The sequence below is a fragment of the Anolis carolinensis genome, chromosome 3 (genome assembly GCF_035594765.1).
Source record: "Anolis carolinensis isolate JA03-04 chromosome 3, rAnoCar3.1.pri, whole genome shotgun sequence".
Taxonomy (NCBI): domain Eukaryota; kingdom Metazoa; phylum Chordata; class Lepidosauria; order Squamata; family Dactyloidae; genus Anolis; species Anolis carolinensis.
This window is the reverse complement of record NC_085843.1, coordinates 139089296-139108517: the sequence shown is the minus strand read 5'-3', so window position 1 is coordinate 139108517 and position 19222 is coordinate 139089296. Positions and strand designations below refer to the sequence as shown.

General features: G+C 40.2%; 1 protein-coding gene across 1 annotated transcript in view; it reads right to left on the bottom strand.

Annotated features, from left to right (window-relative positions):
- Positions 1–1164: 1164 nt before the first annotated feature.
- Positions 1165–19222, bottom strand: part of hs6st3 (heparan sulfate 6-O-sulfotransferase 3) — a 257123-nt gene continuing 239065 nt past the window's right edge. Inside the window, exon 2 of the mRNA XM_062975559.1 lies at positions 1165–17728. Coding sequence (XP_062831629.1) covers positions 17020–17728 — 709 coding nt within the window. The 3' untranslated portion in view covers positions 1165–17019. The remainder of the gene's footprint in view (positions 17729–19222) is intronic.

The following is a 19222-nucleotide window of genomic DNA, read 5'->3' as shown; positions in this document are numbered from 1 at the left end:
ATCGGCTTACAAAGTTGACACCGGGTAGAAAGATTACTCCTGGTAATGGAAATCTGTGACCATGTAAAGTAATGACATACAAGGACTGTGTAAGATGAGATTTGTATTTTCTACAGCAAAAATATGGGCACTATACAGGACTATAGGAGCCCCGATGGCGAGGTGTGTTAAAGCACTGAGCTGCTGAACTTGCAGACCCAAAGGTCACAGGTTCAAATCCCGGGAGCGGAGTGAGCGCCCGCTGTTAGCTCCAGCTTCTGCCAACCTAGCAGTTCAAAAACATGCCAATGTGAGTAGATCAATAGGTACAGCTCCGGCAGGAAGGTAACGGTGCTCCACGCAGTCATGCCAGCCACATGACCTTGGAGGTGTCTACGGACAATGCTGACTCTTCGGCTTAAAAATGGAGATGAGGACCAATCCCCAGAGTCAGACATGACTGGACTTAACGTCAGGGGAAATCTTTACCTTTACCTATACATGATTATATAACCAATGGACTGTTTATATGCATTTAGGCAGCTATGACCAATCTGGTTTCTGTAACAGGTCTAGATGAGTGTGTTGCATTCCGTTGTTAAATATTTGCATAAGAAATATCAATTCCCATAGGGATTGTTGTATATTGAAAGCATTTCATATACCACCAGTCTGTCTAGTTCAGTTTTGCTCACTCCATCACTCCTCATCCAGATGCCAGGCTTACAGTTCTTAACAGCCCCAATTGGTGGTTAAGTTTGAGCCGTTTTCTACTTGGAGTCTCTCAGAGAGAAAGCTATTGGGCAGTGAATATAATCAAAGAAACAGCGAAGCATGGGATACATCAAGGGCAACTGTATTGTTTTCCTCCACCCTTGAGTTATTTCAAAAGCAACTGTCTAATTCCAGTCACTATGTGCATAATGTATAAATGCTGACAACCAATCTATTTCTTCTGTTTCAAAGCTTCTTAAATCAATAAAGCAGCATCAGTTGGTGACTAAGGCAGGAAGAGAGATATTTCGGTCCAGTAGCCAAATTCAAGGAACAAACTAATAAGGAGACGCATGAGAACCGTAGGCTTTTCTTGATATCATGTTCATTTCTTAACACAGAAAGACTGGCTCCACCAGTGTTACCTACCCAATCCCTTGGCTATTTACGGTACAAAACAAACTTTTACCATTTTACAAATGCAATCAATATTTATTTGCTGCTTATAATTAAGTCACACTCCAGTTATGTTCAATAAAACGTGTTCTCCATAATGATTTTTACAGCTTCCTTAAAGGTTTACTAAACATCTCAATTTTTTTTATTGAAAATCATTGACAGTTATGAGAAAACAATTTATTTTAGACATCACTATGATTTAACATAGAAATTATTCATCAGTTTGTGCTTTACATCTATGAAAAATCTCAGTCCTGCAAACTATCTTCTACAGCGGTTAAACAAAAGAACATTCACAAGACGATCACCTAGCAGTAGAATCCATACATACTATTGCACATAAACATGGGAAGAGTCCCAAAGGAAGAATAATTGGTTATTTATTAATTAACTTAGCATTTTGCCTAAATTATGGCAAGAAACAGAATCCCTATCCCACTCCAACCCCCATAGTTAACACTCAAATAAGAGGAAATGATCTATGTAATCGGACTGTGAAAAGTTCAGAAATGTGTAGTTTTGAGAAACAACAAAACTCATAAAAGTTAATGTGAGAAAAAGGACATTTTTTCCAAGCTCTCATATCATTCAGTGGTTCTAATGTGGCTTCTTTCTACTTCTTTCTTGGGATTATTATTCATCCGAATCAATTTTAAATTTGCAGTCTAACATAGCCAACTTTGTCTTCTCCAGATATAACCTTTATTATTCCCCAGTACATTTAGAAGATTCTCAGGAATCCCAGATCCCATGAAGGAAAGAACACTATAGTTATGTGTGAATGCTGATCAGACGTTGCCTCTCACCTGCTTCTGCTTCCTCCTCTCTTCACTTCGTCATTGCTTTCTCACCTACAAATAACTCCATGCAGTTTATCCCCTTTCTTATCTATTCTTGGCACTTTATGATTTTCCATCAGGGGCTGGTACACCACCAATAATCTGTTGAATCTACCATCTCTGCAAATGAATGATGGTGTTGTTGACAACGACGCTAACAAGCTTACAGGGAAAGAAAAGAAATATCAATTGAATGTTTGCTCACTTCCAGAAAACAGAGCGGTCAGTCACACATGGAATATATCATGCCTCCATTATGTTTATGATACCATGCCCATCAACTGTCCCAATTTGGCAATGACAGTCCTAATTACTCCTCTGATATCCCATAATTTCAGTTACCTTTAATCCCCCCCTCTTTCTTCCTCTTTGTTTCAGTTTTCTTTTGATACTGCAAACTGAGTTCAAAGTGTACTTCATGAACTCAAATGGTGGGAGGGGATGTGCAGAATTTTATATTTCCCAGCTGGTGCAGGCCAAAGAAAAGGCTGTGGCTTCTCTTCATTTGTGAATTCTCTCTCATTAATGATTTTTGCCACTTTCTGAACATTTGGATGCTGCTTGGTCCCATGTTCCCAGTTTTCATTGGTGAAATGTTGGAGAGTATGTGACACAGAGAACCTTGTTGTGATCTCTAAATGAAACGTGTGACTTGCTGACAGGTACAGAGGTTCCCTGACAAGGTTTGATAAGACAAAGGTCCACTTATTATGCAAGCTCATTGAACATGGTTTCATTTATAAATGAAGAGCTTTGAATAGCACAGAATTGCTTCAGAGGACTTAGCAATGTCTAGAGAAGTGTTCTCTCTAGGCCTCCAGCACAATTCTATGGTTAACTTCCATTTGGACTTGATCAAAGAACTGCACTGGAAGCCTAGAGAAAAGATTTCTCTAGACATTTTTGAGGTCCTCCATAGATTCTATGGTATGCTCAATCAGAAGCCCGAGACATCATTAATTTCACATAATAAAGGCAGTTCCAGATTATGTGAAAATTGTATGATATGAAAGGTCCTGGAAAGGATCCCATATAATACGCAGGCCTACTGTACTGGAATATGGGTTTAACTGTGACAGCACAAGGCACCCTTCAATATTACTTTCTAAAAATACTATACTCGGGCTATACAGTCACACAGTCCATTTTTAAAAAATCATTACTTTAGAAACAATATAGGAACTACAGAAACCTGTTTCATGGTGGACAATTTGGATGGAATCTTTTCATTTAATTCCAACTAGAGTCATTGTAAGTTGGTTGGATTTTGCTATGTGTTGACTCATCACAGAGTAATAGATTCAGTGGGTCCACTCTGGGTGGTACTAACCCACATGATGCCAGTCAATACGGACTATATGAACTAAAAATATAATTTATTATTTTCATGCATTCCTTGTAAATGAAGGATTTCAAAACGGCAGGACTGGGACTCATCTCCCATTTCCTTTTTTGGTTCCACTGACACTTCAAGAATTTCCGCAAGGAGCCCTGCTCATGACTCATAAATCAAAGGTAAATTTAGGAAGCCAGTGATTTCCTAATACTGGCAAGCCAATGAAGTGGCATAAACACAAGCAACTGAAGCATCATTTAGTGACATGATAATTTGCATTCCCAGCTGTGTTTCAGCACTAATCTAAATCAAGCCCCATCTAAGTCAAGGAGCCAATGTGGTTGTGGGGAGGACGCAAAGCAGGTGCAGGTAACAAAGCGAATTACTTGAAAGTGTCACTCAAACACACACAAGTTCAATGTATTGCAGCTGAAGGCATTGCCACTCTTACCTCTGGACTTTTGCCCTTAACCCTAAAAACAATACTTATTCTCTCTGGCAGATGGAGAGCCTAACCAAGTTAGACTCCTTGGACAAGCACAGTTGCCAACTGTCACTTTGTATTGGTGTGTCAAGTTTCCAAAACACAGTTGTTAGCTGAGATACCAAGACATCTGGGGGGAAGGATTACAATTTAGTGAAGTCCTCTTAAGGATGTTTTGCTTTGGGGCTAATGTGAACATAAAACTGCTAACTTTGCCTAGTAATAAAGCATCATTATTATTCATAATATTTACTTGTTGTAAATGCAAATAAAGTTTTCTCTTTCTCTCTACAACTTTGGGTGGTGGTGGGGAGTCATTTTGGAAAATGTTGAGTCATTTTCTTAAGTATATTTTTTGCAGGAAATAGAAAAGTTACAAAAGTTGTAGAAATAAAGAGAAAAAGCAATGGGCAATACTAAGATGTTACATTGAAAAACAATGTTCCAAGTTGGGTTACTGTGGGTTTTCCAGACTGTATGACCATGTTCCAGAAGCATTCTCTCCTGACGTTTCACCCACATCTATGGCAGGCATCCTCAGAGGTTGAGGTCTGTTGGAAACGAGGCAAGTGGGGGCTTTCTACAGCTGCTTACTGAAACAACTTTGCTACATGGATTGTCTCCCTTACGTGCAGCGTCAGCTTCCTTCCAGTGCCAAAAAGGATAGGTTGCTTAGCTGTCTCCTTTGAGAGGTCATCTGGGAAATCATACAAATGTGTTATCTGCACCGGTACAATGCATCATTTGGAAGCTAGCTATCATGATAGTATTTTGACAGTAGCCCCAAAACTCCCCACGCACCATATGATCACGCTTCCAACCTAAACTCTCAGTTCCATGGAGGCTATTGCAGAATCTGAGGATCTAAGGAAAGGCAGGGCATTGTGAGAAAATGTACAGGGTTGTATGAGTTCAGATAAAGAACTACAGTCACTGTCCTCCTTTGTAGTTTCTGTGATTCACACAAATGGCAGCCCAGGAGCTACTAACTGTAGAAGGCAAGAGTGTCATGCCAGATACCTGAGGAGTGCAACAATGACTGCCTCTGAAGTCCCAATGCATTCACATTGCCAAGTGTCTGGCAGTGGTAATTTGTTTGAACAGCCAACTTGTGAGTTTTGGCCTGCAAATTGGAGGTAACCAGATTCTCCACCAATTCCGATGCCTATTCCACTGCCAAGTTTAGTGCTTTCACTATAAATAACATTTGTCCCATAAAGAACCATATGTCTTCAGTGGGAGAAACTCATTCATTTTGTCACTTACCAGAACAGGTAGGGATACTTGTCTAGGAGATTATGAAACTAATGAAGATGAATCTGAATTCTCATTTGAGTTGGACAAATCTGGACATTGAGACAGAGCAGGTGTATGTGTAGTTTCACTGGTAGTGGCTGATGGAGACCCAACCTCATCCAAAGAAAGTTGCCCAGGTACCAACTAATCCACCCACTTCAAACTAGGAGACAATTGAATAGATTGTGTCTGTCAACAGAATAGAAATTGCTGACAAGATAGAGACTGAACATGGGAAGGAGACCTATAATATGGAGATTGATTACGAGATGGAGACTGATGACCAGATGGAAACTGTGACCAGTGCTTTGATGGCTGGTGCTGATTAGGGTCTATATTATGCCTACATAGCCTGAATGCATAACCATCATGGTGTTTTCTATAATGGGAAACCTGAGGATCAGAATAATAGTAGTGTTGAAGGTTCCAGTGACACTAATAACAATGGAAAGAAGGGATTCTATCAAAAAATGGAGTGGAAAATGAACTCGGTATCTGTGATACGCTTCAAGAGTTTCAGTGAGACTATGATAAGATTGAAACAATGATAAAGTCTAGGACTTTGAGATCTAGACCAAGAAGACAAGGTTGAAGTGGAATCTGATGAAGATCAAGATGGACAATGATGGGGACATCAGGACTGAGCCTCAATAGATGGCAGTCAGCTTGCAATGATTAATACTGTTAAAATCAACAGGAAAGGACTGAATTGGTGTCCTCCGTTTAAAGGTGGTCTCTGATTCTCTGCTAGAAAATTCAACAATTTATCCATCCAAAGCAAAAGCAATCATAGGTGAATCATACCTTCATTCTACATGCTTTCTGGTCAAATGCCTAAAACTGACTGAAGATTAATCCTTCTCTTGATAAACTAGAGAGGGAAGTGACTGAAGAGCTTTAGAAATTACCTCAGAGTACCAAGAAAACACTTGCTTTCCCTGAATTTCCTTTTATACCTGTTACCTTGAGGGATTGAGGGGTCCGAGATTCCATATCAGGTGATTGTGCTCTAGATGCGTCTGTTTCAAGATCTAAAGAGCTTTCTGGTGTACTTGGAAAGCTTTTTAGACATCAAAACTTGGATTGTTCACAACTCTCTCATTATTAAGAGAATTTCCTTAAAGATTTTCCAAGGGCTGCCCTCATGAAAGAGCCTATAGATATTGGTGTTGAAACTGAATGAGATGGAAGTGGTTGATTTTGAATGGCTTTAGCCCTCATAGCTGCATTTTTAAAGGTTTTAAGGCGCAAACTGCAGTTACATTTAGACTTCAATGTAAAGGTCTGGCAGTGATAGCACAAACTAATTGTGTGGCCTTTTCTGAAAGAAAGAAGGCAATTCATGTGCCCATCTTTTTCAGGATTCTTTCTGCCATGAAACCATTTCTTTAGTGAAGCCGAGGAGACCACAAAACAATTCCTCAGAAGAACAGACAAATGTGGCCTGACCAACTAGAGAGCAATCTGAAATCATAGACATCTGAGTCAAAACTTAAGGATGAAAGCAGTCAAAACACAAAAGAGTAAAAGAAATCCAAGCCTAATCATGTAAACACTCTAACAGTTCTTTACTAAGCTGCTGCTGCAGTGGATAAAAAAGAACTGAGGGTTAATAAGGGAAGCATGCAGATATGGCATGTGATGAGTAAATAGGGCCACCACAAACACTTCATAGCTAGAAGGGTCTGAATTATGCACTATGTAAGTGCAGATAACCTGTCTATTGGAGTCACAGGTGCCCCAAAAAACAACATGAGCTGGTGGCATGTGAAAACTATTAGTATAATGGAAGCGATTTACTTGTAGAGCTTAAGCACTTCCAAGGCTCTTCATGAAAATTATAATGTAAAACTGGGTCTTAGATATGCTCAATTTATCAAGATTTACATTTTTAAAATAACGTGTCCAGATCCATATCTGAAAGCCACACAGTATTGCCAAGCAAGGCATGTACTATATGAAGCATATAAAGAGATGATGGCTCTTAGAAAGGAACAGGTAGCAGTTGTAATAGGCCTATAAAAGGTAAAAGTAAAGTTTTCCCCTGACGTTAAGTCCAGTCGTGCCCGACTTTGGGGGTTGGTGCTCATCTCCATTTCTAAGCTGAAGAGCCGGCGTTGTCCATAGACACCTCCAAGGTCATGTGGCCAGCATGACTGCATGGAACGCCGTTACCTTCCTGCTGGAGCGGTACCTATTGATCTACTCATGTTTGCATGTTTTCGAACTGCTAGGTAGGCAGAAGCTGGAGCCAACAGCGGGCACTCACTCTGCTCCCCGGGTTTGAACCTGGGACCTTTTGGTCTGCAAGTTCAGTAGTTCAGCGCTTTAACACTGAGGCTCCATAGGCCTATAGCAACTGTGTATTGTTGGGGGGGGGGGGAGATCAACCCAATCAAGTCTAAATATTTGTCATGTCTATGAGGAACGTATTATTAATGACTAGGATGAAGGTTTAGAGGGTGTGCTTATCAAATTTGCAGATGACACCAAATTGGGAAGGAGAGCTGATACTCCAGAAGACAGGATCAGAATTCAAAATGACCATAACAAATTAGAGAGCTGGGCCAAAACTAACAAAATGAATTTCAACAAGGAGAAATGTAGGATACTTCACTTAGGCAGAAAAAAAGAAATACACAGATAAATGATGGGTGACGCCAGGCTCGACAATAGTCCATGTGGAAACGATCTTGGAATTTTAGTGGAGTACAATGTCTAGATCGAGGGAAATCATGGCGCCTCTCTATTCTGCTTTGGTCAGAACTCATCTGGAATACTGTGTTCAACTCTGGGCACCACAATTTAAAAGAGATATTGACAAGCTGGAAGGTGTTCAGAGGAGGACAACTAAAATGATCAAAGGAGACCATAAATCCCTATGAGGAGCAGCTTAACGAGCTGGGTATATTTAGCCTGCAGAAGAGAAAGTTGAAAGGAGACATGATCACCATGTTTAAATATTTGAAAGAATGTCATAAGGAAGAAGAAACAGGCTTGATTTCTGCTGGCCTGGAGACTAGACTCGGAGCAACGGGTTCAAATTACAGGAAAGAAGATTCCACCTGGACATTAGGAAGAACTTCCTGACCATGAAAGCTCTTCAACGGTGGAATTCCCTGCCTCAAAGTGTGGTGGAGGCTCCTTCCTTGAAGGCTTTAAAACAGAGACAATATGGCCATCTGTCAGAGGTACTTTAATTGTGCTTTTCTTGCATGGTAGGGGGTTGGATTTAATGACCCATGTGGTCTCCTCCAATTCTATTATTTTATGATTCTAACATAGCTCATGAAACTGTAATAAAGTCATGCAGCTGGAAACAAAAAGGGATGACCAACTCACACCCCAAAGGATGCCTAAGTCATTCAAAGCAAAATTTAACTGGTCTTTGGAGACCACACCAAATTTCACTTAAGGACTTGAATTCTTTTGCTATTCCCAACTGACGGAGACTCATTGAATCAAGTATTACATGCCAATATAAATCCCACTGATGCAAGGTGTCTATTTTCATTGGAACTAACATTAGGACTCAGGCCAAGATGTTTAATAAATAAATACAGTAGACTTTCAGTTAATCGGCACCCAGGAGGATTGCTTGAGCATGTCAATTAAAAACAGGCCTAATACTATGCTCCATACGCTGCCATGAAGTCTGTATTGAAATTATATTAGTAGTCAAAAGCCAATAAAGACAAAAAAAGACAAGCCTAACGTAATGTAGCACAGTATTAGTGTTTTACTGTATTATACAAACAACTTTTTATTTAAAGCATAAATTCCTTGATTTTTTTAAAGCCGGTTGCTTGAGTTTCGGTTAACTGAGAATCTACTGTATATTCGTTTTGCGCTTCCTTATATTGTTCTTTCATTCACCCTATAAATTCTAATTGTGAATCCTCAGAACAAAAAGTCCCTTATTATATTCATCCTAAATCTACGTGTTGAAACGGATATACGTACATTGAAAGACATTCCATGCTTCTCACAGCTTAATCATTTTAGCTCTGTTAGTCTCTTCTTTTTGGTGAATGCAATTGGGCTATCTCACAAATTCACAAAGATCTAGTCAATTTGGTTTTGACAATGGACTTATTTCCCAAAAAATAGTTTGTGAGCTGCAACAGCTTTATCTTCGCATCACTACTTAAACATCCAGTGAGAAACAGCAGTCTGCACAGCACTCAGTACAGAAAAATGCAGGTTTCCACACAAACACATATATTTAGAGCACACTGACAGTTTCGAAGAGGGAAATGCTCAAACTAGAAGGGATATTGATTGATTTGTTGCTAAGGATGCAAGTCCCAACTAGGTTCTGTTCAATAGGGGCTCCAGCCAATTACTGCTGAAAACATGAAGACCTGCCCTAGGAGCATCAAGCCAGAGAAAACAAGCAGTTCCTACAGGGAAGAATTTTTTTTTGCAACATCCTGTGAACAGACAGATCAAGGTTTTCATTTAGCATCCAAATAATTTAAAAGAACCAGAGTTTGAATATTATTTAAAACAGGAGGGACGCCTATTGTTGATATTTAGAGATCTCAGCTAGAAAGGCAAACACTCTTGCAAGATATTCATTTCTAGTGGTTTCCATTGCAAGATGCCAGAAATTATTGCTGGATTTTCCTTTCCAGAAGCCCCAGGAAGCATGTGCAGCAATGAAAATGTCAGGACATTAAAGTCCAACAATTTCCTAAGTCCCTCTGGCAGTAACTTCCTTCCTTCCTTCCTTCCTTCCTTCCTTCCTTCCTTCCTTCCTTCCTTCCTTCCTTCCTTCCTTCACCCTATGCCTTCTTCCAAACAGCCACTAAGCATGTTTATTCTTCATTTGCCCTTTTTCCTTTGCTTCCCCAGTACTTTTTCTTTGAAGTACTTTTGTATTCTTACAAACCTTGAGATTCCCTGCCTCTGCTAATACTTTCCACCCATACCTCACCCCATAGAGCAGCGTTTCTCAACCTGGGGAGGGGTCATGAGGGTTTGCCAAAGACCATCAACAAACACATATTTCTGATGGTCTTACAAACCCTTTTGGCAGAGAAGGCTGAATATTTCTCTTTTTGTCCCTCTCTTCCTTTTTGGAAACAGATGGCGAATCCTCCCACCAAAAGTATTCAAATTGGGGCGTATCGGGTATTTGTACCAAATTTGGTCCAATGAATGAAAATACATCCTGCATATCAGATATTTACATTACAATTCATAACAGTAGCAAAATTACAGTTACGAAGTAGCAACGAAAATAATTTTATGGTTGGGGGTCACCAGGACATGAGGAACTGTATTAAAGGGTCACGGCATTAGGAAGGCTGAGAACCACTGTCATAGAGGATTGTTTTGGCTACATAAGAACCTAAACTTGGGGAATGAATTTGCTTTCAGTAGATAGGCTTAACCGGGATGCTTGCAGAATGAACTGACATCATTAGCTAATTCCTGACCTCATTTCAAGCCTCACTAAAAAGATAAACCTTGAAAATGCAATGGAAACCTGGAAGAAACAAACTGAGAATCTGGCCCTCTCTGTTTATAATTAAGCATCCTTTTTGCTGATATGACACCGAGTTTATCAGCAAATTATGAAGAAGAACATAAAAGGGCTCCAAAGCTCTTTTGTGGCTTTTAAAAAGGGGGTTGGTGAATAATAATTAGTATACAAATAGGTTTTTAAAGAGTTCCTGCCTAAGGCTTGTTGTGCTTAATTAGCGAAACTGTTCCATTAATGAAATAAGCAAAGTGTTGTTTTAGGTTACGAATTACGAACTGCCTTTTGATAAAATTTAAATTAAATAAATCTTGCGCTTAATTCATGAACCTGGGAAAACCTCCACTTAAGTCACGAGTCTGTCTGATTCATGTAGTGTCTGCCTAATGCATAACACTCAGTGACACCTTTGCCTAATTTGTGCGAAAAGCAAGGTTCATGAAACACTACGAGTATTGAAAAACCTCTACTTGACTCAGCTTGCCAGATCATTGCCTAAGACATTGAACAATGGAATTGATGAATTGGGAAATAGTGTTTTATCGGCAAAATGGAAAAATGTACTTGACTAAATAAATTATATACTATAGTGAAGGTATGTGATTAGAATCTCTTGAAGTCAAAACAAAAAAGCAGGCATTGATAACAGACAATATGATGTCATGTTTTGAAAATTAGACTATGGCTTTTGAGACCAGGGTTCAAATTCCTGTTCTGTCATGGAAACCCACTTCTTTGGGCAAGTCACACTCTCCCAGTCTCAGAGGAAAGCAATGGCAACCCCTTCTGAATAAATCTTGTCTGTAATAGGTTTGCCTTAGGGTCACTGTAATCTGAAAACAAATTGAAGGAACACAACCACAGTAAAGCATGGGTTGGGTAAGAAAGTAGTGGGAAAATAGCAGAGAACAAATAGATGCTTCCTTCACCAAAAGTGCAAATCTGCAATTTTGGCTAAATATATGAGAGAGCCTACCTGTAGATCTCTTGCATTACATCTGATTGTATTCAAAGATGCGAATGTGTCTAACAGCAGTGGCTGATCTATAACGGAAAGGTTGGCTTAAGCCAGGTAAAAACAGTGCTTGTATCTCAGTCTGATTTCATGCCATATCTGTGAAATTCCTGACAGCATCATAACTCTGATAACCAATGTAGTTCCACCAAATGAAGGGGGATGAAAACAAAGAGCCACTGGGTACGGATGAGGGTAAAGGAAAGCCAGGAAGGCCAACCTTGAAAAAAAAGTTTGATAGCAAAGGGTAAAACACCAGTAAGAACCAGTGCAAAGGTTGGGAGTGGTCAGGGCAAAGTTAGATAAAAGCAGAGCCTGAAACATTACATTTTAAAATGTCATTTAATGTGAGATAAAACAAAGTTTGAGACATGAGATTTAGAATGACATTTTAGAACATTAGAAACTAGGGGGAAATAATTCACTATCATTAACATGAATAATTAACTATCATTTAATTGATTTAATTGTTGGGCCAAACCATAGCATCTACAGGGAATGTGACAATGTTTTCACTGCTGACTTTTTATCATTTTAGTTTTGTCTAAAATCTTTGCATGCATAGATTTGTTGATGTGAGTCTTCAAGTCCTTTCTGACTTAATGGCAATGGGGTTTATTTGGCAGATTTGTTCAGAGGGCATTTGCCCTTGCTTTCCTCTGAGATTAAAAGAATGTGACTTGCACAACCTCAGCCAAGGGTTTTTCGTGGCTAAGTAGGGATTTGAACCCTGCTCTCTGAGTGTTTAGTCCTATATTCAAACCAATATACCAAGCTGCCTCCCATGCATGAACTACAAAGCTAATACCAGTAATATGATGGTAGTCTGGGAATGGTGGGAGATCAACACATCTGAGAACTGTTAAGATGAGAAAGATTGTGATGTAATTCTACAGTTTCCTTAATTTAAGTTATTCTTCTACAGCTTCCATTCTTTCTATCTTCACTAACATGGTCATTCCATCACATATTGGGTTGCTGTGAGTTTTCCAGGCTGTATGGCGATGTTCCAGAAGCATTCTCTCCTGATGTTCTGCCCACATCTATGGCAGGCATCCTCAGAGGTTGCGAGGTCTGTTGGAATCGAGGCAAGTGGACTTTATACATCTATGGTAAATCCAGGTTGGGAGAAAGAACTCAAGCAGGAAGCAGCCAGGCTTTGAATCTGCAAGGCCATTAAATGCTAATCAAGGTGATCAATTGCAACATTCACACTTGCTTCAAACAGACAAGAGTTCTTTCTCCTAACCTGGACTTTCCACAGATATATAAAATCCACTTGCCTAGTTTCCAACAGACCTCACAATCTCTGAGGATGGCTGCCATGGATGCAGGCAAAACGTCAGGAGATAATGCTTCAGGAACATGACCATACAGCCTGGAAAATTTGCAGTAACTCAGTGATTCTGGCTGTGAAAGCCTTTGACAATGCTTTTCGTATTTATGGTTAAAAATAAGGAACAGTGTTTCCTTTATCAGATACTGCTCCATCACAAATGCAGCAATGACTGCGTAGGCTACAAAGGCCAGTCAATGAATCAAGACAGGGGAATTCTTAATAAGAAATATGAGCATATTCTGAATATTTGTCTGCACCAGTGAATCACTGCACTCTTTCTGACTCCTCAGGCCCCTTCCACGCTGACCCTATATCCCAGGATCTGATCACAGATTATCTGTTTATCCCAAATTATCTGACGGTGGAGACTCATATAATCCAGTTTAAAACAGATAATCTGGGATCAGATCCTGGGATATAGGGCAGTGTGGAAAGGGCCTCTGTCCCAATGAAGAAGTGTGAACTGCAGAGGCCAATAGTCCAAGAAATGCTTTGCATGCAAAAACCAGGAATCTCAAATATTACTTTCTGGAATCTGCAGTTTTAATGATCAGGTATCTATCACGTCCACTATTTCTCTGCATCCATCATACCTTAATAGCATAATTAAAAGGGAGGGTAAAAAGCAGAAAGCCGAAAGCGGGGTGGGAGGGGAAAGCTAAGACATGAGACAGGGAATGGATATGAGGAAAACTTTTCATTGCATTAACCAGCTGCGTAGCACGGTGTGAACAAAATTAAAAAGGGGGCTGTCACAGTTCATTAAAAATGGTATATTATACAATAATATGAAAGAGAAACCAGTCCAGAATATAGAGAAGTCACTGAATGCATCCTTGGTCCCTTCCTCTCAACACTTTCTGTTGGGAGGGGAAAGCGATTCCTGCCTTTCAGTTCTAAAGATCAGATTATCTGGTTGCAGGAAGAGGACCTTGGCCTTGGGCTAAGCAAATCAATGGTGCCCCTCCACCCACTTTCCAGGGCTCTCCGTTTTTCCTTCTTCTTCTTTTTCATTCTTCGGTCCCAAACCCAGCTCCTATTTTGGTCCACACACCCAGTTCTTCTCCTTCTCGGACCGAGGCTTCAAAAAGTTCTTCCCTTTCTACAGGATGTCCTATTTATCAATAGAATTTATGCAGCGCATTTCTACCAATTGCTAATATTTCTTTTCCGTAAGTAGCAATCCTTTCTGTTTCCCTGAATGTGGCAATAAATTCTTTAAAACCAATCCATTTTCAAAACTTGAGTTTAATTGGGTAATCTAGCAACTTTTAGGGGAGACACACTGAATGAGTTGATTGGCAATGTGTAGAAAATACTAAACTATGGGCCGTATGTAGGTCAAGGCTGAGGTTAAAGTCTACCAGAAGCATAAGGGCCGGGCACGGCACACGAAGGGTACAATCACACTGGAGAGTTACTGCCGTTTCACATCACTTTAACAGAGGGCTGTGGAATACTCAGAGCTGTAGTTTGGCGAGGCCTCAATACTTTATGGTAGTCAAGGCTAAAGACCTTGTAAAACTACAGCTCCCATGATTTCACGAAGTTGAGATATGGCAGTTAAAATGGTGTCAAATTGGAATAATTCTACAGTATGGATACATCTTGAGTATCTGGCCATTTTTGTTGCAAACTACTGCATATACTCATTTATAGGTTGTTTTATATACAAGTGAAGGGCAGGTTTTGGGGTCAAAATTATGATTCTTGTATATGACATGTGCAAAATGTAGGTTCATGGACTAAGCAAACATTTCTCCCTTTTAAAAAATGCAGAAGGAACATATAATCCAATTCAAAGCAGATAATCTGGGATCAGATCCTGGGATATACAGCCTGAGAGGGCCTGTTTATTTAGCAGGTGTAAACTGCATTGCGAGGGAGAAGGAATGGGTGAGAGCACGTCTTGCCTCTGCCTTTTGCCTTTGCATTGGATCCTTATTACAGCAAGCACTTATGTATAAGTCGACCCAGGTTTTTTGGCAATGATTTCTTGTTATAATTTTTTTAACTTATATACAACTATATATGGTATTTGTTTTCATACTCCTTTAACCTTTTCTCCCTCTTTGCCTTCTTACTACTCTTCTTTGCCATCACAAATAGTGACAAAGCCATTTGTGGACAAATGTGGAAAGAAAAGTGAATGCAAATAGAGTTGGACCAGGTTCTCAAATATGGCAGACAACCAGAAATAAACACTGTTAGCTGAAAGAGCCGTATTCTGTACATAAAGTGGAAAAGAATATTTGCAATTTGCCACAGAATGGTTTAAAAATTAGACTACATGTTCAGAAATGAAGTCAGAAAAACAGGAAGGAAAGAGGAACACATGGCTCTCCAGATGCTTCTGCATCACAACTCCTATCATCCCTCGCAAAGCTATGCTGGCTAGGACTGAGGAGGAGTGTGGTCTCAAGAACATGGGGAAGGTTGTATTATATATATTCCTCAGCCGAAGGGAGAATTTGCCAATCTCAGTTGCCCCATTTTCCATCTGATTATAGCAGACATATGGAAAGCCAGTCAAACATGACAACTCAAATTCTAAAAGCACGGCTGATTTTCAAACTGCTTTTAAAATAAAGCTTTATATAGTATAGTATTGCGCCAGAAGACATTGTTAAGGAAAGCAAGAAGTTGCAGCAGCACAAAGCAATCTTAAGGAGAAGGGAGAAAGCTTACTTAAATATCAACTTGAATAATATCCAACACGTGAAAGGACTGAATTCAAAAGTGAGGCATTCTAAAATCCCTGTTTTTAAGCATTAAATCAGCAAGACAGCAGAATCTAATTTTTGTTTTCAATATTAATGTCTTGAGGTTTACCATCCATGTTTATTATAGTGTTGCCCTAAATTAGCATTTTACTACTGAAATCAATATTTTCATCTGAAATCTTATGTAAAACCTGATGAGCTAGCAGTGGTTCTCAGCCTGGGGTCCCCAGATGTTTTGGTCTTCAACTCACAGAAATCCTAACAGCTGGTAAACTAGCTGGGATTTCTGGGAGTTGTAGGCCAAAAACATCTGGGGACTCCAGGTTGAGAACCACTGAGTTAGAGGCTTGTTTCACATCTTATTGAGTTGAAGAATCTCTGTCAAAGAACAAAAGATAATGAGGTTGTATAAAGATTTATGAACATGAAACCTATAGCCACAAAGCTCTTGAGAACTATCCATAGTTGGGCATTAAAAGAAGAAACTTGTATGTCATAGAATAACTTACCTTCACCACAGAACTCTAGACAGACCCCTGCAGTTCAATACTTTCCTACTTTATCTTCTTGCTGACTCTTAGTGTATATCACCACTGTTATAGAATAGTCTCAAAGAAAATACTATTGAGGAAAATCAAACCAATCGCTCTTCATTTTGTGTTTTCAAAACCCTCATGTTACTTACAGGACTTCTTTTTAAAAAGGCCAGTCGCTGTGTCAGTCTGTATGGTTTGGCTTAGCAAAAAGCATCACGAGAATTAAGACAAACTTCAAGGTTCCTTCAGATCAATCTGTTTGATTATACGCTCCCCCCCCCCCCAAATGTATTTAGTTTCCAGAATTCTTCACTCACCTAAAACTCTACCTGTAAATAACTGAAGGGCAGCATTTCTTGTTCTGTTACATTCATTCTGAACTTACATAACACAAAGAACAATAGGATCAACCCTCAAACATTTATGCATACATGGGGAAGTCACACTGAAGCATGATGTTAAAATTCTAAACTTTCCATCAGCCCAAGGCTATTAGGAAAAACTTGAAACACCAAGAACATGGAGGGCACTGCCTTTGCACGTGGCTTATTTTGAAGAAAGAACTACTCAATAGCCAACTCAATCATGCAAATCAGGGTGCACTGCCAAACATAACATACTGTTTTGTTGAATGACATAATGTATAAGTACATAAAATAGTGAGGATGGCTGAATGACTCCGTCTCAATGTATCAAAACAAACGGGAGGTCCACATGGTAATTCACCACTGAATAATTAAGTTCAATGTTCTGTTAGTCTCTCTGTGTACAAAAGGGTGTGTTTGTGTAGCTGCACACAGAAGGGAGCAATTCACCACCGTTCCACCTGACTGTTATAATCCTCAGTAACAGCTACTATTTCTGCTTCTTTCTCCTTTTTCCATTCATGGAGCTTCTGTTCATGCAAAGTTTTTCGCTCTTCCCGTCGTTTTTGACGGTTTTGTTCATGCTCTTCTAGTTTGGCATACTGGAAGCGCTGCAGAAATAGGTCTTTAGCATATTCATACAGCTGCATATCCAGGAAGTTCAGCTCTTCTATGCATTTCCGCACCGAGTCACTGATATCCACATTGGAGGCCCGTGTAATATTGTACTGAGTGAAAGGGGAGATGAACTCCAGATTGAAAGTCCTCTCAAAAAGATATTGAGCTTTTCTCTGAAATTCGGTGAGTCCAAAGAACGCCATGTTTTTCAGGTTGTTCTTGGCGCTTTGGAGGAGGATCGTGTTTCTTTCACTTTCATTCATAAAGGTCAAGTTGTAACATCCAACTAGGCTGAGGTCTGCTAGCATGCGCACCTGACGATTGTTAGCCAGGTTGTGGCTGCAGCTCATGAATTCTTGCAAGCTCACCCCAGACCAGTCATCTCCCAAGTAACACATAGGCAGCTCCTCTGGTGTAGGGCTTCGCCCGTCGCACATGTGGAGGGAGGTCTTCCATGTTGCTCCTCTCTGGACGTGTTTCCATTCACTCAAGTAGCGTGACACAGGGTCCCTCAGCATTGTGATATAGTAGAAGTTCCTGAAAAACGTAAGAAAATGTATTAATTAGGGTATAGGAGTACATTGTTTTCTTTAATTGGCCAGGTTCCACAGCAGATTTTGATCAGAAACAAATCAAGGCATTTTGGTCACAGGGTTTTGATTTCACATGTACCATGACAGTAGAATATCTGTAGCTGGATTTCTCATTTTTTAAACAAAGCAAGGCAATCATGCCCCTCACTTGACTGGATCAAGACTGCAGCACTGGAAGAGAAAGGATTAAATTTCTGCACCATTTTTCCCAGTAAAACTGTCCCCAGTGCCCCTATTTCTCCTATCAGAAATGGAAATATTAGGAAAATCAAGAATATAGCACAGGGGCTAAGGTGTCTATCCTACCCCTATCCGATTCACCATCACATGGTGGCTGCAATTACATTCAAAAACACTGAACATTGTGTCTAGTTGTGCTCTATGACAGTATGGGAGAACCTCATGGACCAAATACAGCCCACTATGCTTCCACAGCCTTGTCCCTGGGAGAAGGCTGAGGAGAGAAGTAAACTGGCTTAATTTACTATTATGCTTCCCAATATTCAATTTATTCCTTGCCTTTCCTATCAGAAGATAAGAGAATCTGGCTGTAACAGGAGCTGTTTTCTTACAGTCTCAGAACATCTTGGTGGGAATCTCCTCTAACTCATTTTCCCAGTGGGGAAAAATGAGGTAATGTGTGTGCACGTGGGATCAGGAGAAGAATATGAGAGAGAGTTTACTCTTATCTTGTGTGATCTGCAACCCGCTTTCCTGGAGCCAATGAAACCCTTCGGTTGAAAAGGCTTCCAGACCCCTTTGTTGTTTGTGCCTTTAAGTAATTTCTGACTTACGAGTGACCCTGAGGTGAACGTATCACTGTTCAGAGGGAGTTTGTTTTTTAGTGAATCTACACTTATTGTGGGGCTGATCTGGTGTGGTATACAATGGATTGGCCCTGGGATAGATTGCACAGTTACCTTCCCACTGCTGGTTTGGTGCCAACGTTACTATTCCATCCCATCCCCATAATGGCATCCAGTGGGTGCAAGATGGTCACTTGTCACACTAGAGCAACAAGGGAGTGGAGGGGAAAAGGAGGAATCACCCCTCCTTTCTGATTGCCTTGTCACTCCGACCCACACCACTTCAGGCGATGAGCAACTGGCAAGACCCATGTTATACTCGCTTGCTGTTGCAACAAGGAGAATGGGAGGGGATGGTGAATGCCATCCTGTATCCTTGGACAGCTTGAGTCCAGGGAACACAGGATGGCTGTGTAAATAATTGCTCCCGGTTCTGTCGCAGAACTGCCCCAACTGTTTACTGGGCACAACATTGTTGATTGCTCCAGGTTTCATCCTTTGAGGCTGAAAGACTATGAGTTGGGAAGGTAACTGAGTGAGTTTCCTGGCTGAGAAGGATTCAAATCCTGGTCTCCAGAGTCCTAGTCCAGCACTCAGACCCCTACATCATACTGGCTCTAATACTTAGATAA